Source organism: Anolis carolinensis, chromosome 6, assembly GCF_035594765.1.
Source record: "Anolis carolinensis isolate JA03-04 chromosome 6, rAnoCar3.1.pri, whole genome shotgun sequence".
Classification (NCBI taxonomy): Eukaryota; Metazoa; Chordata; class Lepidosauria; order Squamata; family Dactyloidae; genus Anolis; species Anolis carolinensis.
The window spans coordinates 5,215,803-5,241,226 of NC_085846.1; the positions used below are offsets into that span (position 1 = coordinate 5,215,803).

The 25,424-nt window shown below is 40.6% G+C and overlaps 1 protein-coding gene across 1 annotated transcript; it reads right to left on the minus strand.

The window, feature by feature from the left end:
- Positions 1-6,811: 6,811 nt before the first annotated feature.
- On the minus strand, positions 6,812-23,192 carry LOC134292647 (monocarboxylate transporter 13-like). Its single transcript, XM_062958251.1, has 5 exons — positions 23,181-23,192; positions 14,721-14,976; positions 14,334-14,477; positions 10,856-11,629; positions 6,812-7,101 (listed from the first exon to the last, which is right to left on the minus strand). Exons 1-5 carry the CDS (start codon positions 23,190-23,192, stop codon positions 6,884-6,886), a joined length of 1,404 nt encoding a protein of 467 aa, XP_062814321.1. The 3' UTR covers positions 6,812-6,883.
- Positions 23,193-25,424: the final 2,232 nt, after the last annotated feature.

The following is a 25,424-nucleotide window of genomic DNA, read 5'->3' on the forward strand; positions in this document are numbered from 1 at the left end:
TGGGAGTTGTTATCGTTCAACAACAATGCCTAGAATTATAGAATCACTAGCTGTGCCTGGCCACACGTTGCTGTGGCGTTGTCTGGTGGTGTTGGTGAGAAATGGTTGAGGTAATGGTGGTATTGAATGTCTGTTGTATGGTTGTCTTTATGTTTAGTATGCATTTGGTTGTTTGTGTACTGTGAAAGTGGTGAGGGTAGAAGGGGGGGGTCTATGTCCCTGTTTAGTATTGTATAGTATTTATACGTTGTCCATGTGTTGTGAATGCTTGGATAGTGTCCTGCTGCATAGTAGAAAGGGTTGGGTTGGATGGCCCTTAGGGGTCTCTCCAAACTCTTGTGCCTGTCCCCTGGGCTGAGTAGGTTGCTAGGAGACCAAGTGGGCGGAACTTAGCCTTGTAACTGGCAGCAATTGGATAAAAACAATTATTCCTCTCCCTCTAATTAGGACTTTATTTTTCTTTTCTTTTTGTTGTATCAACCTAGAGCCGTTGATGATGGGTTGTGTTGTCAAATTTTGAGGTTGGGGGGCCTGTAGTTTTGTTGTTTTGTCCGCTGCCCTGATGCCATCACTCTTTTATATATATAGATAAAGTTGGAAGAGACCCTCAAAGGCCATCCAGCCCAACCCTGTTCTGCCATTGAGAAAAACACAATCCAAGTCTATGTGTTGTCGAAGGCTTTCATGGCCAGGATCACAGGGTTGTTGTGTGTTTTCCAGGCTGTGTGGCCATGTTCCAGAAGTATTCTCTTCTGACGTTTCGCCCACATCTATGGCAGGCATCCTCAGAGGTTGTGAGGTATAAACCCCACTTGCTTAGTTTCTCCATACCTCACAACCTCTGAGGATGCCTGCCATAGATGTGGGTGAAACGTCAGAAGAAAATACTTCTGGAACATGGACATATATACCTCACAACCTCTGAGGATGCTTGCTATAGATGTGGGTGAAACGTCAGAAGAGAATACTTCTGGAACATGGACATATATACCTCACAACCTCAGAGGATGCCTGCCATAGATGTGGGTGAAACGTCAGGAGAGAATACTTCTGGAACATGGACATATATACCTCACAACCTCAGAGGATGCCTGCCATAGATGTGGGTGAAACGTCAGGAGAGAATACTTCTGGAACATGGACATATATACCTCACAACCTCAGAGGATGCCTGCCATAGATGTGGGTGAAACGTCAGGAGAGAATACTTCTGGAACATGGACATATATACCTCACAACCTCTGAGGATGCCTGCCATAGATGTGGGTGAAACGTCAGGAGAGAATACTTCTGGAACATGGACATATATACCTCACAACCTCTGAGGATGCCTGCCATAGATGTGGGTGAAACGTCAGGAGAGAATACTTCTGGAACATGGACATATATACCTCACAACCTCTGAGGATGCCTGCCATAGATGTGGGTGAAACGTCAGAAGAGAATACTTCTGGAACATGGACATATATACCTCACAACCTCTGAGGATGCCTGCCATAGATGTGGGTGAAACGTCAGGAGAGAATACTTCTGGAACATGGACATATATACCTCACAACCTCAGAGGATGCTTGCCATAGATGTGAGTGAAACGTCAGAAGAGAATACTTCTGGAACATGGACATATATACCTCACAACCTCAGAGGATGCCTGCCATAGATGTGGGTGAAACGTCAGGAGAGAATACTTCTGGAACATGGACATATATACCTCACAACCTCTGAGGATGCCTGCCATAGATGTGGGTGAAACGTCAGGAGAGAATACTTCTGGAACATGGACATATATACCTCACAACCTCAGAGGATGCCTGCCATAGATGTGGGTGAAACGTCAGGAGAGAATACTTCTGGAACATGGACATATATACCTCACAACCTCTGAGGATGCCTGCCATAGATGTGGGTGAAACGTCAGGAGAGAATACTTCTGGAACATGGACATATATACCTCACAACCTCTGAGGATGCCTGCCATAGATGTGGGTGAAACGTCAGGAGAGAATACTTCTGGAACATGGACATATATACCTCACAACCTCTGAGGATGCCTGCCATAGATGTGGGTGAAACGTCAGGAGAGAATACTTCTGGAACATGGACATATATACCTCACAACCTCTGAGGATGCCTGCCATAGATGTGGGTGAAACGTCAGGAGAGAATACTTCTGGAACATGGACATATATACCTCACAACCTCAGAGGATGCTTGCCATAGATGTGGGTGAAACGTCAGAAGAGAATACTTCTGGAACATGGACATATATACCTCACAACCTCTGAGGATGCCTGCCATAGATGTGGGTGAAACGTCAGGAGAGAATACTTCTGGAACATGGACATATATACCTCACAACCTCTGAGGATGCCTGCCATAGATGTGGGTGAAACGTCAGGAGAGAATACTTCTGGAACATGGACATATATACCTCACAACCTCAGAGGATGCCTGCCATAGATGTGGGTGAAACGTCAGGAGAGAATACTTCTGGAACATGGACATATATACCTCACAACCTCTGAGGATGCCTGCCATAGATGTGGGTGAAACGTCAGGAGAGAATACTTCTGGAACATGGACATATATACCTCACAACCTCTGAGGATGCCTGCCATAGATGTGGGTGAAACGTCAGGAGAGAATACTTCTGGAACATGGACATATATACCTCACAACCTCAGAGGATGCCTGCCATAGATGTGGGTGAAACGTCAGGAGAGAATACTTCTGGAACATGGACATATATACCTCACAACCTCTGAGGATGCCTGCCATAGATGTGGGTGAAACGTCAGGAGAGAATACTTCTGGAACATGGACATATATACCTCACAACCTCTGAGGATGCCTGCCATAGATGTGGGTGAAACGTCAGGAGAGAATACTTCTGGAACATGGACATATATACCTCACAACCTCTGAGGATGCCTGCCATAGATGTGGGTGAAACGTCAGGAGAGAATACTTCTGGAACATGGACATATATACCTCACAACCTCTGAGGATGCCTGCCATAGATGTGGGTGAAACGTCAGAAGACAATACTTCTGGAACATGGACATATATACCTCACAACCTCTGAGGATGCCTGCCATAGATGTGGGTGAAACGTCAGGAGAGAATACTTCTGGAACATGGACATATATACCTCACAACCTCAGAGGATGCCTGCCATAGATGTGGGTGAAACGTCAGGAGAGAATACTTCTGGAACATGGACATATATACCTCACAACCTCTGAGGATGCCTGCCATAGATGTGGGTGAAACGTCAGGAGAGAATACTTCTGGAACATGGACATATATACCTCACAACCTCTGAGGATGCCTGCCATAGATGTGGGTGAAACGTCAGGAGAGAATACTTCTGGAACATGGACATATATACCTCACAACCTCTGAGGATGCCTGCCATAGATGTGGGTGAAACGTCAGGAGAGAATACTTCTGGAACATGGACATATATACCTCACAACCTCTGAGGATGCCTGCCATAGATGTGGGTGAAACGTCAGGAGAGAATACTTCTGGAACATGGACATATATACCTCACAACCTCTGAGGATGCCTGCCATAGATGTGGGTGAAACGTCAGGAGAGAATACTTCTGGAACATGGACATATATACCTCACAACCTCTGAGGATGCCTGCCATAGATGTGGGTGAAACGTCAGGAGAGAATACTTCTGGAACATGGACATATATACCTCACAACCTCTGAGGATGCCTGCCATAGATGTGGGTGAAACGTCAGGAGAGAATACTTCTGGAACATGGACATATATACCTCACAACCTCTGAGGATGCCTGCCATAGATGTGGGTGAAACGTCAGGAGAGAATACTTCTGGAACATGGACATATATACCTCACAACCTCAGAGGATGCCTGCCATAGATGTGGGTGAAACGTCAGGAGAGAATACTTCTGGAACATGGACATATATACCTCACAACCTCAGAGGATGCCTGCCATAGATGTGGGTGAAACGTCAGGAGAGAATACTTCTGGAACATGGACATATATACCTCACAACCTCTGAGGATGCCTGCCATAGATGTGGGTGAAACGTCAGGAGAGAATACTTCTGGAACATGGACATATATACCTCACAACCTCTGAGGATGCCTGCCATAGATGTGGGTGAAACGTCAGGAGAGAATACTTCTGGAACATGGACATATATACCTCACAACCTCTGAGGATGCTTGCCATAGATGTGGGTGAAATGTCAGGAGAGAATACTTCTGGAACATGGACATATATACCTCACAACCTCTGAGGATGCCTGCCATAGATGTGGGTGAAACGTCAGGAGAGAATACTTCTGGAACATGGACATATATACCTCACAACCTCAGAGGATGCCTGCCATAGATGTGGGTGAAACGTCAGGAGAGAATACTTCTGGAACATGGACATATATACCTCACAACCTCTGAGGATGCCTGCCATAGATGTGGGTGAAACGTCAGGAGAGAATACTTCTGGAACATGGACATATATACCTCACAACCTCTGAGGATGCCTGCCATAGATGTGGGTGAAACGTCAGGAGAGAATACTTCTGGAACATGGACATATATACCTCACAACCTCTGAGGATGCCTGCCATAGATGTGGGTGAAACGTCAGAAGACAATACTTCTGGAACATGGACATATATACCTCACAACCTCTGAGGATGCCTGCCATAGATGTGGGTGAAACGTCAGGAGAGAATACTTCTGGAACATGGACATATATACCTCACAACCTCTGAGGATGCCTGCCATAGATGTGGGTGAAACGTCAGAAGACAATACTTCTGGAACATGGACATACAGCCTGGAAAACATACAACAACCCTACAATCCAAGTCTTCCTGACAGATAGCCATCCAGCTTCTGGGTGGCTCTTTCTTTGGAGGCTTTTAAGCAGAGGCTGGATGGCCATCTATCAGGGGTGCTTTGAATGCAGTTTTCCTGCTTCTTGGCAGAAGGGGGTTGGGCTGGATGGCACATGAAGTTTCTTCCAACTCTATATTTTTATGATTCTGTTAAGAAAACTTCGGAGAAGGAGACTCCGGTACTTTTCCGATGCAGTGTATCCATAGAATCATAAAACCAGAGAACTAGAAGAGAATCCCAAAAGCCATCCAATCCAACCCCATTCTGCCAAGACACAATCCAAGTGATAATGATAAATACACACAAATGTCTATACTAGACAATGTCGAAGAGATAAGCAAACACTATAAAGTTTCAAAACATAAAAAGAGATGTGTATATTAGAGCATCTTGCAAAGGCCACAGAAATAGTCAGGCCTCTCTGAGTATAGAGCTATCTTCTTTCTATGTCAAAAAGATAAGCGAATACTATAAAGGTTCATCAACACAGGATCTCAAAGAATCAAAAGAACTTTTGGTCAAGGTTTTTTCTGGAATAAGCTTTTCAATACCTGTGAAGACTTAAAAGATATGTTAACCAATATTATTTTGCAAAGGTTGAATGTGTTTATATTATTTTGGTTGCCAAATCCAATTGACGTTTAAATAGTGGAGACTACTTGATATGTTTTGACTTTAGTCCACATTTAAGCCTTGATAATTACCGTTTCCTTTAAACATTACAGTCTGGAAGATACTACTGTGGATTATAACAGTTGCCTGTACTTATTATTTTCATTATTGTTGTTAACTCTCAGGTAAATATTGTAGGTATAGGATGCTCTAAATTACATAGTGCAACTTATGCTTTGAAACTTTATAGTATTTGCTTATCTTTTTGACATAGAAGGAAGATAGCTCTATACTCAGAGAGGCCTGACTATTTCTGTGGCCTTTGCAAGATGCTCTAATATACACATCTCTTTTTATGTTTTGAACCTTTATAGTCTTTGCTTATTTATTTACAGTATTTATATTCCGCCCTTCTCACCCCGAAGGGGACTCAGGGCGGTTTACAATGAACACATATATGGCAAGCATTCAATGCCAACAGACAAACAACATTCAGTTTTAGACAGACACAGAGGCAATTTTTAACATCTTTCCAGCTTCACGATTTCCGGCCACAGGGGGAGCTGTTGCTTCACCATCCATTGGTGGCTGTTCTTCCTCTTCCTTTCCTCGTGAGCAGTTTTATGGTGTTGTAGATTAGTTAAATTAGCCTCCCACATAAAGCGTACCTAAATTTTCCCTACTTGACAGATGCAACTGTCTTTCGGGGATGTTAGGTCAAGAGCAAGCCGGGGCTATTTTTTTTTTATGACCCGGGCTTCGAACTCATGACCTCTCGGTCAGTAGTGATTTATAGCAGCTGGTTACTAGCCAGCTGCGCCACAGCCCGGCCCCATTGTCGACATTGTCAAGACACAATCCAAGCCCTGTCGAAAGATGGCCATCCAGCCTGCGCTTGAAAACGTCTCTACTAGACAGGAATGTGTATGTATTAAACTAACCCTAATTCACAATGCATTTGGAAATTCACATTCAAACATATGTAGTAGAGCACACACAAGGAGTCAACCCCTCTGCCCTCCTACTGAGACAAATGCCTTTGTTTGTATTCATAAACTACAGCTTGAATCCGCTCCGGATTTTAGTCAGAACTTTATAAAAGCGCTATATAACTTTTGAAGATAGCATTCCATGGCTTGGATAGTTCCTTTAAAGGAGGGATGGGCAAAGTTGGGCTCTCCCTCCAGGTGTTTTGGACTTCGACTCCCATCATTCCTCACAGCCTCAGGCCCTTTCCTTTTGCCCCTCCGCCGCTTAAGCGGCGGAGGGGCAAAAGGAAGGGGCCTGAGGCTGTGAGGAATGATGGGAGTCGAAGTCCAAAACACCTGGAGGGAGAGCCCAAAGGATGTTTCGTTCCCCATTTCGTGTCCAATGGCTAACTAGTCTCCTTCAACCTTGAATAAGTCTCTCTTCCGTTGGGTCAATTCAAGTATCTCCGGGTCCAAAGCTGCCGAGGGTTTCTTGGTTCTGGTTCTGGACACCTTGGAACGAGAGAAGAAGTTTGGCAAGGTCAAAAGGACCAAGGCGCCGGCCAGGAGGAAGACCCCGGAGGCCACGAAAGAGGCGGTGTAGTCCCCGGTCATGTCCCTCAGCCACCCTGGAATGGAAAAAGGATTGGTCAGTGGCAAGGAATTGAGCCGAAAGGAAAGGAAAGAGCTGTAACTAGTTGCTTTGGGAAGTTATATGGGGAAAAGGAATGAAGTTACTATCCAAGGGTATCGGGATTTGTAAAGAGACACCATAATGTAATGGGTTGACTGAGAAGGCATGTGTCAACAGCTGATTGGCTGAGCCAGTCAGGAGCCAGAATTCTGATTGGCTGCCGTCTCTAGCTTGGTTTTAATGGTTTTAACTGCCACTTTCACCTCGGAGAATGAAGAGAGTGCTGACTGAAAACGGTCAGGAAGGAAATGGCTGCCAACTCTCAGCATTAACTGCCACTTTCAACTCGGAGAATGGAGAGAGCGCTGACTGAAAACGGTCAGGAAGGAAATGGCTGCCAACTCTCCGCATTATCTGCCACTTTCACCTCGGAGAATGGAGACAGCGCTGACTGAAAACGGTCAGGAAGGAAATGGCTGCCGACTCTCCGAAGCCTGATTATAAGGCAAATGAGGCATATTTAAAGACTGTTTAAAGCAGGGGTCCTCAAACTTTTTAAGCCGAGGGCCGGTCTACAATCCTTCAGACTGTTGAGGGGCCGGATTATCATTTGAAAAAAAAAATACAAACAAATTCCAATGCACACTGCACATGTCTTATTTGTAGTGCAAAAACAACAACAACAACAACGAAAGAACAATACAATATTTAAAAATAAAAACAATTTTAACCAACATACATTTATCAGGATTTCAATGGGAAGTGTGGTCCTGCTTCTGGCCAATGAGATAGTCAAGTTAATTAGGATTGTTGTTGTTGTTGTTGTTGTTGTTGTGTGCCTTCAAGTCATTTCAGACTTTGGGCAAGCCTAAGTCTAAAATCTATTTATTTATTATTTATTTATTTACTGCATTTATTTACTACATTTGTATCACACCCTTCTCACCCCAAAGGGGACTCAGAGTGGCTTACAAATTATATGTACATACAATATATTATATTATTAGCATCGCACAATATTAGCATTATATATTACTATATTGAACTATACTGTAATATTATTAGTAATATTATATGTAATATAGAATATATAATTAATATTATCATATGGTATTATTAATGTTATATTGTATTACATAATAATATTATTATCAATATTATATGTATATACAATATATTATATTATAAAACTGTGGGCGGGGGCCAGGTAAATGACCTTGGAGGGCCGCATCCGGCCCCCGGGCCTTAGTTTGGGGACCCCTGGTTTAAAGGGACTGTTTATTCCCTTAGTTCTCTGTGTGAATTCAGAGAGACTTCTGTGTATGTTGTTGCCCTGTTTGATCTTTTGAACTGAAGTAAAGATACTGTTACTTGTTACACAAGCCTGAGTGACACTTTATTATACTGCAGGGTTTATTTTGATTCAGAAATTGTGGTAAAGCTTCACAGTGTTGTAAGAGCCATTCAACAGTGGAATCTGCTGCCTGGGAGTTTGGCTGGATGGCCATCTGTCGAGATCAATTGGATTGCATCTTCCTGCCTGGCAGAAAGGGGTTGGATGGTCCTTGAACTCTCCTTCAACTCTAGGATTCTCCCTGTGTGTCCACCTGTCCATCCTAGATTATTGGACTGGATGGTTCTTGGGATCTCTTCCCACTGTATTATTGTTGTGTTGTCGAAGGCTTCCATGGCCGGAATCACAGGGCTGTTGTGTGTTTTCCGGGCTGTATGGCCATGTTCCAATAGTATTCTCTCCTGACGTTTTGCCCACATCTATGGTAGGCATCCTCAGAAGTTGTGAGGTATAACCTCTGGGGATGCTTGCCATAGATGTGGGCGAAACGTCAGGAGAGAATACTTCTGGAACCTGGCCATACGGCCCAGAAAACACACAACAACCCTGTATTATTATTCTAACTATCTATCTAGGATTATATTGTTTTATAACTTTGGTCACCTTCCACCAGACACTTCCCACTTTGTCAATCCTTTTCTTGAACCAGAAAGGACAAAGCAGGGTTGGATTGGATGGCTCTTGGGGGTCTCTTTAAACTTCATGATGCTATCTATTTAGCTTAGGGGATTGGACAGATGGCCCTTGGAGTATCTTCCTATTCTTTCATTTCATTCCATCCATCTCTAGTCTCTGTCTATCTATCTATCTATCTATCTATCTATCTATCTATCTATCTATCTATCTATCTATCTATCTGTCTATCTGGGTCAGGCTTAGCATAGTGGGCTAAACTGCTAGCTGCAGAAAATGTGGCTGATAAAAAGGGTGGCAGTTCAGTCCTGGGTTGGGGTGAGTACCCACCATGAGTCCCAGCTCCCTGCCCACCTAGCAGATTGAAAGCAGACATGCGAGTAGATAAATAGGTACTGCTTTTAGCAGGGAGGTAATAAAGGCACCTTTAAGGACATCGATTGGGAGGACGTCTAAGGACAACAAAGCTCCTCGGCATGGAAGATGGAGCAACAGCACCCCCTGTGGCCAGAGTCAAGCACATCCTCCAAGATGCCAGAAATGGAAAGATGGGAAATGCCTTTACCTCTGTCTGTGTATTGTCTGTCCTTGTAAATTGTATCATGAATGAATGAACTCGGTTAGCGTTGACATGGATTGGATTAAGGCTCTTGCACAAGGTCTGATGGATGATTGGCATATATATTTGGTGTTGCACTGTGTTAAATCTTTTATATATTGTATTTTATTAGGTTTTAACTATTTTAACTGTTTTATTATTTTACTAGCTGTGCCCGGCCACGCGTTGCTGTGGCGAAGTATGGGGGTATGGGAAATAAAGTATTGAGGAATTTGTGGTAGTTAAGGTAAAGGATAAAGGTGTGGAGTCAAGATAATCCAGTTCAAAGCAGATAATATAAGATTATAAATGGGTTATATAGCTGTGTGGAAGGGCCTTGAGTCTACACTGCCATCTAATCCAGTTAAAATCTGATAATCTGTATTTTATAGGCAGTGTGGAAGAGGCCTAAGTGAGGTCTAACTCTGCCTGTACCCTGGGTGAGTGGGTTGCTAGGAGACCAAGTGGGCGGAGCTTAGCCTTCTAACTGGCAGCAATTGGATAAAACACAATTATTCCTCTCCCTCTAATTAGGACTTTATTTTTCTTTTCTTTTTATTGTATCAACCTAAAGGCATGGATGATGGGTTGTGTTGTCAATTTTCGAGGTTGTGGGGTGTTTAGTTTTGTTGTTTTGGTGGTCGCCAGGATTCTATCACTCTTTTATATATATAGATTGTATTATGATATTCTGGTAGTGATCCTGCCAGTTGTGTAAGCCGCCCTGAGTCCCCTCGGGGAGAAGGGCAGGGTAGAAATATCGGAAATAATAATAATAATAATAATAATAATAATAATAATAATAATAATAATAAATAATAATAATAATAAAATATCATGGCATTGAATGCTTGTCGTATGTGTGTTCACCCTGAGTCTCCTCAGTGAGATAATAGCAGAATATAAATAAAGTATATTATATCTATCTTAGGGGATTGGACAGATGGCTTTTGGGACTCTTCCAACTCTATTTCTTTCTATATATCTATCTACATCTACCTGTATGTCGATCTACATCTATCTATCTATCTATCTATCTATCTATCTATCTATCTATCTATCTATCTATCTGTTGAATCTATCTATTATTTATCTATCTCAGGGTATTGGACTGGATGGTCTTTCAATTTTAGGATTATGTATGAAGTTGGTCGCTGGCCTTACCTGAAAGTGGGGCTCCCAGCAAAGCGCCAACGCTTTCCAGCATGTGCATGAGTCCGATGGCGCCGAGCAAGTCTCCGGTGCCTACAACTTCCACCAAAGTGGTGAACTGGAGCGGCACCAGGGCTCCCGCGAAGAATCCGTATCCGAGGCCAAGGGGCACCAAGGAGGAAAAGCCGTGTCCCAAGGGGAGCAGGGTGAGGGAGAGCCCTGTCAGGAGCGTCCAGAGCGTGAGGCTGTGCACCAGGCGGGCAAAGACTTTGGCATCCGCCAGCCAGCCGGCCAAGACCCGGCCGAAGATGTCCGAAACGGCCGCAGTGGACATGACGAAAGCAGCCTGGTATTCGTCGCAGCCCTTCTCCCTGGCATGGGCCACCAAGTGGGCGTAGGGCACGAAATAGCCAGCGTCGACCAGGACAAAGACCAGAACGTAGCGCATGAAGGAACCATGGCGCAAGAGCCCCAGCGAGAAGAGGGAGGACAGGGTCTCCAAACAGCTGGCACCACTGGGTTTCTCCGGGACGTCTAGTTCTCCTTCCGAAACCAAAGGCCGGAGCAAAGCGCCAGATGCCACCAAGTTAAGAGACATCCCAGATATCAAAACGAGGGCTCCTCGCCATCCATAGACATCAAGCAGGTATTGGAAGAAGGGAGAAAAAGCCAAGGAGGAGATGCCGGCGCCAGAGACGGCCAAACCGGTGGCCAGCGAGCGACGTTTGTTGAAATAACACGACACGGCAGCAATGGATGGGCTGAAGACCAAGGCCCAGCCCAGGCCTGCGAGGGCAAGAAGCAAAAAGGATAAAGATGACACTTATCTGGTTCAGGCTGATTATGATTACATTATGTCACACATGGTTTATTCCTAGGATATAAATGGTGTTCCCTAATTGGTTTCATCATAAAAACATGGGAAACGTTTATTAAACCACCTAAACATTGCTTTTGCAGGAGGGAGATCCTGCAGCACATTTTTGCTATAGTTTTTCAATGAACATCTCGTCGAGGTGCAACCAATTCAACATAGTTTATGGTACGAAAACAAAGTTTCCAGAGTAGAACAACAACTGAACTTTCAAAGTAAACACCACACAATTAAACAGGAAATAATACTTTCAAATTAGGAACAGAAACTTTTTTCAAAATGTTTTACATAGTGTTATGAATCCACCTATCTTTTCAACAGTGGTGTACAAATGTGTTGTCGAAGGCTTTCATGGCCGGGATCACAGGGTATATTAACCTCACAACCTCTGAGGATGCCTGCCATAGATGTAGGCGAAACGTCATGAGAGAATACTTCTGGAACATGGCCAGACAGCCCAGAAAACATACAACAACCCAGTGTACATAAAGCTCAGTATTAGTATTATTATTATTATTATTATTATTATTATTATTATTATTATTATTATTTACTCACCTTGAGCCTACAATACAGTTAGGAAGAAGAAGAAGAATGGGAAAAAGAGGTGGAGGAAGAGGACGAAAAGAACAGGTATGAATATTACCAAAGTTATGTTGGTTTTCAATAAGTATTATTATTATTATTATTATTATTATTATTATTATTATTATTTGCCCACATGTGTTGTAGGCCTGAGGTGGGTAAATAATTCAGCACATATATATGTAATAAAGATCTGAAATGATAAGAAAAAGTAAAAGGAGTGTTATGAATCTTACTATGGTTATATTGATTATGCTGTGAATCTTCCCATCGCCTTAACAGTGGCTTGCCATATAGCTCAAAATTGTTATTACAGTAGAGTCTCACTTATCCAAGCCTCGCTTATCCAAGCCACTGGATAATCCAAGCCATTTTTGTAGTCAATGTTTTCAATATATTGTGATATTTTGGTGCTAAATTTGTAAATACAGTAATTACAACATAACATTACTGCGTATTGAACTACTTTTTCTGTCAAATTTGTTGTATAACATGATGTTTTGGTGCTTCATTTGTAAAATCATTACCTAATTGGATGTTGAATAGGCTTTTCCTTAATCCCTCCTGATTATCCAAGATATTCGCTTATCCAAGCTTCTGCCAGCCCGTTTAGCTTGGATAAGTGAGACTCTACTATATTATTATTATTATTATTATTATTATTATTATTATTATTATTATTATTATTGAGAAGGAAGAGGAGAAGAGATATGACCCTTACTGAGATTATGTTGGTTATGCCATAAATCTACCTATTGCCTTAACAGTGTCATGCAAGAGCTCAGAAATTAAAAAACAACAACAACAACAACAACAACAACAACAATCATACTTTGTATTTGTTATCTGCCTCTGATCAGGGCTCATGGAGCACTACACAATTAAAATATATAGATAAAAGCATAAGACCATTAAATCACTAATAACAATAACAATAACAATTATACAGTAATAATAATAATAATAATAATAATAATAATAATAATAATAATAATAATAATAATAGAGCTTTGTTTGTTAGTTGATTGTATTATATGGCATTGAGAATTTGTTTTATATGTTGTTGGCCACCCTGAGTCCCCACTGGGGAGATAGGGCAGGATACAAATAAAGTTGTTTATTATTGACACAACAACGTTGTATGACACAGCAAACAAGATAGTCATGCTGGATTTCGTATCACAAAATCACAAGTCGAACACTTCCCAAGAGTCTAGGACTATGTGATGTATTTTCGGATGATGCGTGCAGATCCCAACAGGGTGGCCTTTTGCAGTTAGCAGATCGTAATTTTGTCAATGTCTATTGTTTCCAAATGCCGGCTGAGATCTTTTGGCACGGCACCCAGTGTTCCCATCACCACTGGGACCACCTGCACTGGTTTCTGCCAGAGTCTTTGAAGTTCAATCTTGAGGTCTTGATAGCAGCTGAGTTTTTCCTGTTGTTTTTCATCAATGCAACTGTCACCTGGGATTATTATTATTATTAATGTTATTTGTTACCTGGCTCTCATCCAGGCTCTAGGCAGGGAACAATACAGTTAAATACATACAGAAGACCATAAAAGACCATTTAAATACACATATTTAAAGACACAGAATACACCTATACTGTAGAATTAATGAATTTTGACATTATGATTCATTGCTATGGAATCATAGGAGTTGTAGTTTGGTGAGGCACCAGAATGGGCCGAGAAGGTGAACGACAACTCCCTTGCTTCCATAACATTGATCCGTGACAGTTAAAACGGTGCGAAATTATATTACCATCATTCTACACAGTACATAGATTCCCCCTCCCCAAAACCAGGTCAGATAAATGGTGAATCCAGTCCAGGTTTTGCATAGGTTTACATGAACTCTCCAAGGTGCTGGATCTAGTTCAGGGAGAGTTCAGGACCCAGGACAGCAATTGAATCAGAGGGGAAAACGTGGACCGGATCGCTGCTTCACCAGGAACCGGAACACTTTTTTCCTCTTTGTTTTTAATAGTTTTGGAAAGTGAAGACGTCAAGGAAAGTGGACTCACCTGCAACCAGGCCAACACTCAGATACAGGTGAGTGAGGCTGGTGGAGAAGGAGGCTAGCAGTAACCCCAGGCTGGCAAGCGAACCCCCGGCCATCACCACCGGACGCCCCCCGAAGCGGGCACTGAGCGCACTCCCCATTGGGCCTGTTGGGTGTGGAGCAAACATAGAACCATAGACTTGGAAGGGACTCCCAAAGACCATCTAGTCCATAGAGCAGGCATGGGCCAACTTTGGCCCTCCGGGTGTTTTGGACTTCAACTCCCACAATTCCTAACAGCCGGTAGGCTGTTAGGAATTGTGGGAGTTGGAGTCCAAAACACCCGGAGGGCCAAAGTTGGCCCATGCCTGCTCTTGAGTCATTATAATGCATAGCATTTCCACCTTACTTGCAAACTGTAGGGTGGCCACTCCGGCGGAAACCACCCAGGAGACGGCGCTGGAGGTTTCCCCGAAATAGGCCACAAACTCCACAAAGAAGACCCCGAAAGAACGGATCACCCCGAAAACCAGCGCCGTCTGGATGAACCCGGCCAGGACCACCATCCATCCCCATCCGCCGTCCGGAGCCATCACATCTGGAGTCTTCCTAGGCCAACAAAAGAAAGAAAGAACTGGAAAAGTAAGGCAGAAGGAGGTAAAATCCTGGAGGTATAAATTTTGGAAGGGAAGCTCCAAAGGTCATCTAGTCCACCCCAATGCCAGAGCAGTAGCCCATGCAAAGGCTCCCATCTACAGTGCAAAATTAAATTTGGTTTGTGTTGTTGAAGGCTTTCATGGCCAGGATCACTGGGTTGCTGTGAGTTTTCCATGCTATCTGGCCATGTTCCAGAAGCATTCTCTCCTGACGTTTTGCCCACATCTATGGCAGGCTCAGAGGTTGTGAGGACATGTTGAAGGCTTTCATGGCCGGGATCACAGGGTTGTTGTATCTTTCGGGCTGTGTGGCCATGTTCCAGAAGCATTCTCTCCTGACGTTTTGCCCACATCTATGGCAGGCATCTTCGGAGGTTGTGAGGATAGTCAGAAGAGAATGCTTCTGTAACATGGCCACACAGCCCAGAAAACTCACAGCAACCCTGCATGTAGCTTGACCACACTTACACTGCCATGACTCAATACTATGGAATCCTGGGAGTTGTAGTTTGGTAAGGCACCAACACTCTTGGGCAGAAAATTATTATTATTGTTCTTGTTGTTGTTGTTGTTGTTGTTGTTGTTATTTTGGAATCCAGGGAGTTGTAGTTTGGTAAGGCACCAACACTCTTGGGCAGGGAATTATTGTTGTTGTTGTTGTTATTTTGGAATCCAGGGAGTTGTAGTTTGGAAAGGCACCAACATTTTTGGGTAGAGAATTATTATTATTATTATTATTATTATTATTATTATTATTATTATTATTATTTTGGAATCCTGGGAGTTGTAGTTTGGTAAAGCACCAACACTCTTGGGCAGAAAATTATTATTATTATTAATATTAATATTAATAATAATAATAATAATAATAATAATAATAATAATAATAATACCTTGCTTTATCTGTCCTGCAGGAGACTCAAAGCGGTTGAAGAATAATTTATAAGTGGTGATTATAGGATAACAAAGTCAGAATAATGAGTAATAGTCATTAATACTGATGATGAGGATGTTGATGACAATTTGGAATCTTTGGGGTATAAGTGGTAATTATGGCGATAACAAATGTCAGAACAATGAATAATCCAATAATAATAATAATAATAATAATAATAATAATAATAATAATAATTGTGGAAAATGAACACGCAAAGATACTGTGGGACTTCTGAATCCAGACTGACAAAGTTCTGGAACACAACACACCAGACATCACAGTTGTGGAAAAGAACAAGGTTTGGATCATTGATGTTGCCATCCCAGGTGACAGTCGCATTGAAGAAAAACAACAGGAAAAACTCAGCCGTGATCAGGACCTCAAGATGGAACTTCAAAGACTCTGGCAGAAACCAGTGCAGGTGGTCCCGGTGGTGATGGGCACACTGGGTGCCGTGCCAAAAGATCTCAGCCGGCATTTGGAAACAATAGACATTGACAAAATTACGATCTGCCAACTGCAAAAGGCCACCTTACTGGGATCTGCACGCATCATCCGAAAATACATCACACAGTCCTAGACACTTGGGAAGTGTTCGATTTGTGATTTTGTGATACGAAATCCAGCATATCTATCTTGTTTGGTGTGTCATACAACGTCGTTGTGTCAATAATAATAATAATAATAATAATAATAATGTTATCAATTTGGAATTCCAGATTTGGGGACGAAAGTGGAAGATAATCATGATTATGGTGAAACTAAAGCTCAGAATAATGAAAAACCATATTAATTAATAGTGAATAATAATAATAATAATAATAATAATAATAATAATAATAATAATATGTTGTTGTTGTCCTTGTAAACAATTTGGTGGGGAGGAAAGTGGAATATAAATCATGATTATGGTGATACTAAAGGTCAGAATAATGAAAAACCATATTAATTAATAGTGAATAATAATAATAATAATAATAATAATAATAATATATTGTTGTAAACAAATTGGAATCCCAGGTTTGGGAAGGAAAGTGGAACATAAGTGGTGATTATGGTGATAACAAAAGTCAGAATAATAAATAATCACAATTTATTTCGTGTCAAAAGCATTGCATAACAAATACATTTTAAAATGATGAAAAAAAAGGAAATCACAAGCAACTAAATTAGTAATAATCACAATAACTAAGTGATAATACTAATACGATTATTATGGTGTGATATTTGGGATAATAATGTTGTTGTTGTTGTTGTTGTTGTTGTTGTTGTTGTAAACAATTTGGAATCTCAGGTTTGGGAAGGAAAGTGGAACATAAGTGCTGATTGCGGTGATAAGCCAAAGTCACTATAATGAATAATAATTATAATAATTTAGAGCTGATAATAATAGGTTTGTTACCTATTATTATCAGCTCTAAATTATTATAATTATTATTCAGCAATTGCACAGACATCATGAGACAGGACCCCCCTTTCTTCCCCACTCACCTGGGTGTGCTGTCTCCAAGAAACCCTGGGTTTTTTGGGTGCCGAGTGCGAAATCTGGGGCCAAAGTCTCCCTCTGTGTCCTGAAGTCACCTCCTTTGTCTCAGCCAATGGACTCTTTGCATTCGGCCAGATTTATCCTTACCGTATATTTTCTCTCTCTCTCTTTCTCCAGACGCTTTTTACTGGAGAGGGTCACAGAGCTTGTGCGAAAGATGGCCTCGGGTGAATGAGTTTGGCCCGGGTTCAGATCCAGACGCAGGAGGACTCAAATCACCTCTGAAGCCTTTCATCCAAATCCTTGCAAAGATATACAAATGCTTCCTATGGGCCCCCAAACCTTGGGGACTCAATGCCATTCCCCATTTCAACGTATGTCCCAATAATTTTGGCTGTTTCCCCTATGTGTTTGGGAAGAAGATTTTATTTATTTATTTATTTATTTATTTATTTATTTAGTATCAAAAGCATTGCATGAATTAGTATAAAACTGATTTAAAAAATAGAAGAAGATAAACAGAAAGGAATGGAAACAAAAGGAAACAAAAGGAAAGGAGTTGCCCTGCTAAGTTGGAGCACATGGATCAAACATTTCTTTCTCTTCCTCCAAAAACATTTGAATTGTTTTCCCATTAGGTAGTACATACAACTATCTTCCAATCGGTCTTTATCTCAGTCCATTATTCCATCTTCTTTGAAGTCTTCCATCACTGTTCTGTTAGCAAATAGGTTCCCTATTGATAATGTTCTGGACTTCAGACCACCATAACATGAAGTGCCTTCAAAAACTGGTCTGCAGAAATATACTGTATATACTCGAGTATAAGCCTAGTTTTTCAGCCCTTTTTTTAAGACTGAAAAAGCCCCACTCGGCTTATACTCCTGGTTGGCTTATAAGTGGGTCAGCATATAATCGAGAATATATGGTACATTTATTATTTTTCTCTATTATTGTTGCTATTATTACATTTATTATTTTTCTCTATTATTGTTGCTAGTATTACATTCATTTCACTCTATTTTATTATTATTATTACATTTATTATTTCACTCTGACCTTATTATTATTATTATTGCATTTATTATTTTACTCTATTTATTATTACATGTATTATTTTCCTGTATTTATTATTATTACATGTATTCTTTTACTTTATTATTATTATTAAAAAGATACATAAGCACATTTACAATGAAGAAGATGAGAATAATGATATGATCAGAGTTGGACAGTCTTATCTTAAATTTGAGCTTTATGTAAGTACAGAAGAGCCTCACTTATCCAAGCTAAACGGGCCGGCAGAAGCTTGGATAAGCGAATATGTTGGATAATAAGGAGGGATTAAGGAAAAGCCTATTAAACATCAAATTAGGTTATGATTTTACAAATTAAGCAACAAAAAATCATGTTATACAACAAATTTGACAGAAAAAGTAGTTCAATACGCAGTAATGTTATGTTGTAATTACTGTATTTACGAATTTAGCACCAAAATATCACGATATATTGAAAACATTGACTACAAAAATGGCTTGGATAATCCAGAAACTTTCATAAGCAAGGTTTGGATAAGTGAGACTCTACTGTATTCAAAAACATTGAACCTACTGATGCCTCAATTAATGTAATTTTATTGGTATCTATTTTTATTTCTGAAATTTACCACCCTCGGCTTATAATGAAGTCATTGTTTTCCCAGTTTTTTGTGGTAAAATTAGGTGCCTCGGCTTATATTCGGGTCGGCTTATACTCGAGTTGGAGTCCAAAACACCTGGAGGGCCCAAGTTTGCCCAGGCCTGCTCTAAAGTTTAGGTTTAGGCTGCACTTCTATCCTGCCATTCGTCTGTTGACCCAAAGGTGGCGCCATTGACTTGCCTCCTGATTACTTAATACAATTTGACATTAACTCCAAAGTTATAGAATCCTGGGAATTGCAGTTTTACAAGATCCGCCTTGAAACACTCCCAATCTTTTGGCAAGGAAGGCCGGGGCCTTGTCAAACTACAACTCCTAGGATTCTATGGCAGCTCAGGTGGTCTCAAAATGCATGCATTTGGCAGTATATTAAAACAACTATTCAAGCTGCGCAACACATACTTCAAAATCAGATTGCATCTTTAAAGTTCGGACTAAAATCCGGAGCAGATTCAGTAACATGAAAGCTGCCCATGTATTAGTTCAAGTGGTCTCAAAATGCATGCATTCGACAGTGTATTAAAACAACTATTCAAGCTGTGCAGCACATACTTCAAAATCAGATTGCATCTTTACAGTTCAGACTAAAATCTGGAGCGGATTCAATGAAATGAAAGCTGCTCAGATGTTAGGTCAAGTGGTCTCAAAATGCATGCATTCGACAGTGTAGTAAAGTAACTATTCAAGCTGTGCAGCACATACTTCAAAATCAGATTGCATCATTAAAGTTCGGACTAAAATCCGGAGCGGATTCAGTAACATGAAAGCTGCCCATGTATTAGATCAAGTGGTCTCAAAATGAATGCATTCGACAGTGTAGTAAAGTAACTATTCAAGCTGCGCAACACATAATTCAAAATCAGATTGCATCTTCAAAGTTCGGACTAAAATCCGGAGCGGATTCAGTAACATGAAAGCTGCCCATGTATTAGGTCAAGTGGTCTCAAAATGCATGCATTCGACAGTGTATTAAAACAACTATTCAAGCTGTGCAGCACATAATTCAAAATCAGATTGCATCTTCAAAGTTCGGACTAAAATCCGGAGCGGATTCAGTAACATGAAAGCTGCCCGTGTATTAGGTCAAGTGGTCTCAAAATGCATGCATTCGACAGTGTATTAAAACAACTATTCAAGCTGTGCAGCACATACTTCAAAATCAGATTGCATCATTAAAGTTCAGACTAAAATCCGGAGCAGATTCAATGACATGAAAGCTGCCCATGTATTAGGGGAAGACGATACAAATGAAAACAAAATAGAAAAAAATATCAGAAACTGTAAATATGCAATGAACTGGATATTAACTGCATATTGACCTTGGAGGACTACAAATACCATTATCCATAATGTCTTGTGGATCCTGGAAATTGTGGCCCGAAAGGTGATTTCCCTTAAATTTGGCTTATTTTTGCTCCACAGGCTCTGCGGCTGTTTGCTTCAAGGTTTTAAGTGCATCCTACAGTTGGACTACAACTCCCATAATCCTTTGCAGCAGGCTTAAGTTATGTTAAGGCAATCATTTCTAAAGATTAGTTTTTTCCACTCCCTGACAAAAGGGAACTCAGGGGCATCTACACCATAGAATGAGTGCAAGTTGACACTCAATGCTAGGGAATCATGGGAGTTGTAGTTTCCCAAGGACTTCCATCTCATACAACCACCAAGGTTCCATAGCATTGCACAAGAGCAATTCAAATGAGGTCAAACTGCACATTCATACAAATAGTGCATTGCCCATTGAGAGACCGGGGATGATAGGAGCTGTAGTCCGACACACCTCGAGGGCCAAAGTTGGCCCATGCTTGCTTTAGGTTATTTATAAGCATTGCTGTTTGTATTGCGAAGGGGAAAGTGCATTTAAAAGACTGCAATTTCAACCCTGATTGCATTCAACCCTTACACTTTCTTGGAAAGGATTGTGCGGGGAATCTTGTCTTTCCAACACAAAGCAGGTAAAACAAGGCTCCAAAGGGCAAGAGAGGTATTTTGGCCTCAGGCCAAGAGCCAAATGGAGGCAAAGTCCAGCCTTTCAAAGTCCACCAAACTATGCTGGTGTTTCCTTCCCTCTATTTTTCCAAGGGTCCTCTAGAGATCATCCAGACAGGCCACAAATCCTAGCCATTTGGTCCCATCCTTTTAGAGCAACCCTAAGATCTATATTATTATTATTATTATTATTATTATTATTATTATTATTATTATTATTATTTTATTATGACACAGCAAACAAGATAGATATGCTGGATTTCGTATCACAAAGTCACAAGTCAAACACTTCCCAAGTGTCTAGGACTGTGTGATGTATTATTATTATTATTATTATTATTATTATTATTATTATTATTATTTCATTATGACACAGCAAACAAGATAGATATGCTGGATTTCGTATCACAAAATCACAAGTCGAACACTTCCCAAGTGTCTAGGACTGTGTGATGTATTATTATTATTATTATTATTATTATTATTATTTCATTATGACACAGCAAACAAGATAGATATGCTGGATTTCGTATCATAAAATCACAAGTCGAAAACTTCCCAAGTGTCTAGGACTGTGTGATGTATTTTCGGATGATGCGCGCAGATCCCAGCAGGGTGGCCTTTTGCAGTTGGCAGATCGTAATTTTGTCTCCAAATGCCGGCTGAGATCTTTTGGCACGGCACCCAGTGTGCCCATCACCACCGGGACCACCTGCACTGGTTTCTGCCAGAGTCTTTGAAGTTCATTCTTGAGGTCCTGATAGCGGCTGAGTTTTTCCTGTTGTTTTTCGTCAATGCGACTGTCACCTGGGATGGCGACATCAATGAGCCAAACCTTTTTCCTTTCCACAACTGTGATGTCTGGTGTGTTGTGTTGCAGAACTTTGTCAGTCTGGATTCGGAAGTCCCACAAGATCTTTGCGTGCTCATTTTCCAATACTTTTGCAGGTTTGTGATCCCACCAGTTCTTTGCTGCTGGGAGGTGGGACTTGAGGCATAAGTTCCAATGAATCATTTGGGACACATAGTTGTGCCTCTGTTTGTAGTCTGTCTGTGCAATTTTCTTACAGCAGCTGAGGAGATGATCCATGGTTTCGTCAGCTTCCTTGCACAGTCTGCATTTTGGGTCATCAGCTGATTTTTCGATCTTGGCCTTAATTGCATTTGTTCTGATGTCTTGCTCCTGGGCTGCAAGGATCAGGCCTTCTGTCTCCTTCTTCAGGGTCCCATTCGTGAGCCAGAGCCAGGTCTTCTCCTTGTCAGCTTTTCCTTCAATTTTGTCAAGGAACTTTCCATGCAATGTTTTGTTGTGCCAGCTGTCAGCTCTAGTTTGTAGTGCGGTTTTCTTGTACTGGTTTTTTGTGTGCTGTGCTTTGAGGAGTTTCTGATTTTTGACTTCAATCAAAGCAGGTTCTTCACTTTGCTTGACATATTCTGCCAGGGCATGTTCTTCTTCTTTATATTATTATTATTAGCAACATTTATATCCCGCCCTTCTCACCCCAAAGGGGACTCAGGGCGGCTTATAGGTTATATGTACAATATATTGTACTAAACCACTATATTGCAATGTTATTAGTAATATTACTAATATTATTAGTAATATTACATGTAATTATCTGCCCTGAGTCCCCTTGGGGAGATACGGCAGAATACAAATATAGTTTATTATTATTATTATTATTATTATTATTATTATTATTATTAATTACATTACACAGTAGAGTCTCACTTATCCAACATAAACGGGCTGGCAGAAGCTTGGATAAGCGAATATCTTGGATAATAAGGAAAGATTAAGGAAAAGCCTATTAAACATCGAATTAGGTTATGATTTTATAAATTAAGCAGCAAAACATCATGTTATACAACAAATTTGACAGAAAAAGTAGTTCAATACGCAGTAATGTTATGTTGTAATTACTGTATTTACGAATTTAACACCAAAATATCATGATGTATTGAAAACATGGACTACAAAAATGCCTTGGATAATCCAGAACCTTGGATAAGTGAGACTCTACTGTAATAGTATTATCGATATTATATGTATTATACAATATATTATATCCCCAAACATCCTTCTTGGAAGCAGAAATCTACCTTAGAGGTCATCGTGGTAAAGCTCCAGAGCATATTCAGAGCCAAAAAAGCAACCACATGACTCTGACACTGGAAGCAAACACTGAGAAAGCAATCCTTGAGTCCTTTGTTTTCAACCCAAATAGCAAAAGTCATATAAAGACTTAGGAATAACGATCTATCTCAACTATGTGAACTTTTGAGAAAACCATTCAATTTTCTTCTAAATTAGCTGGACTTATTGAATGAGAAAAACGATCATCTTTATACATCGATGCCTTTTACATCCAAACAAATTGGCATGAATGGACTACTGCAATGCGCTCTATGTGGGGCTGCCCTTGACGACGGCCCGGAAACAACTACATACCTTGCACTTTTGTCCTGACCGCCCCCCCCCCCCATTTTATCCATTAGTGGTGGTGTTTGCCTCATATTATTTTACTGTTCTATTTTGCTGTTATTGTGTTATACTATATTATTGTGTTATGAATCCGTTATTTTCTTTGTTGATGTTGTTTATATATGCTTTTAATTTTTGTTCATGCTTTGTTTTTTGGGCTTGGTCAAATGTTAGACCCCCAAGTCCCTTGGAGGAGATGGTGGTAGGATAGAAAAATAAATTATTATTATTATTATTATTATTATTATTATTATTATTATTATTATTATGTGCTGCAGAAAAATCCTGCCAATTGAAAGGTTGGTAGTTTGAGACTGGGTCGGAGCACTCACTGTAAATCCCAGCTCACCTGCCCACCTTCCACGTCGAAAACAGAGATGCGAGTAGATAAATAGGTACTGCTTTTAGCAGGGAGGTAATAAAGGTGCCCTTAAGGACAGCGATAGGAGGAAAGGTCCTTGGCATGGAAGATGGAGAGACAGCACCCGGAACCAAACACACCCTCCAATATGCTGGAAAATAAGGTAGGAAACACTGCCTTTACCTCTATTTGTGTTGTCTGTCCTGTTAATTGTATAATCGGCATTGAATGTTTGCCGTATAGGTGTTCTGTAAGCCAATCTGAATCCCCTTTGGGGTGAGAAGGGTGTATACATATGGTAAATAAATAATAAATAATATATACAGGAGACACTCACTTAACATAGGTGCCAGATCCATGTAGTTTCTGGTTGCTTGAAAATTACTATTAAAATAGGCCTAACTCACGCTATACCCTATTCTATACCATACTATACAGTCAGTATTGGCTTGAGATTAATATTGAAATGCCTTGATAAATAAAGATAATAATGATGATGATGATACTATGTAACACAATTTTTGTTCCTGGATTATAAGTGTCATTTCCTATTTGGTTCTATCATAAAAACATAGGAAAAACCAGAACCAGACAGGAAACAATCAGAGCCAGCTAACACCTCCCAACAAAGTATTCTCCCTGGCAGGATGCAGCCACACTTTGAAATTGCAAGACTATTCCATGCTAATCAAGGTGGCCAATTGCAACATTCACACGTGCCTCAAACAGACAAGAGTTCTTTCTCCCACCCTGGGAGATATATAAACCCCACTTGTCTAGTTTCCAACAGACCTCACAACCTCTGAGGTTGCCTGCCATAGATGTGGGTGAAACGTCAGGAGAGAATGCTTCTGGAACATGGCCAGACTGTCCGGAAATTAATGGGGATGTTTGGATTTTGTTATTACAGTAGAGTCTCACTTATCCAACGTAAACGGGCCGGCAGAACGTTGGATAAGCGAATATGTTGGATAATAAGGAGAGATTAAGGAAAAGCCTATTAAACATCAAATTAGGTTATGATTTTACAAATTAAGCACCAAAACATCATGTTATACAACAAATTTGACAGAAAAAGTAGTTCAATACGCAGTAATGTTATGTTGTAATTACTGGATTTACGAATTTAGCACTAAAATATCATGATGTATTGAAAACATTGACTACAAAAATGCGTTGGATAATCCAGAACGTTGGATAAGCGAGTGTTGGATAAGTGAGACTCTACTGTGTATAAATTTGTTTGACTACATGCAGCAGGGGTCCCCAAACTACGGCCCGGGGGACGGATGAGGCCCTCCAAGGTAATTTACCTGGCCCTCGCCCTCATTTATAATATAATATTTTTATATCCATTTTAATAATATAATATATTGTATATACATATAATACTGATAATAATATTATCATTTTATACAATACAATACTAACAATAATATCATATAATAATATTAATTATATGTTATATATTACATATAATATTACAGTATAGTGGTATAGT

Bases quoted from the DNA above. Each gene is read 5' to 3' on its own strand.
- LOC134292647 (XM_062958251.1), bottom strand. The intron at 14,478-14,720 runs GTAAGGTGGAAA...CACACCCAACAG, and splicing joins GGCCACCCTACAGTTTGCAA to GCCCAATGGGGAGTGCGCTC. The intron at 11,630-14,333 runs GTGAGTCCACTT...TTGCCCTCGCAG, and splicing joins GAGTGTTGGCCTGGTTGCAG to GCCTGGGCTGGGCCTTGGTC.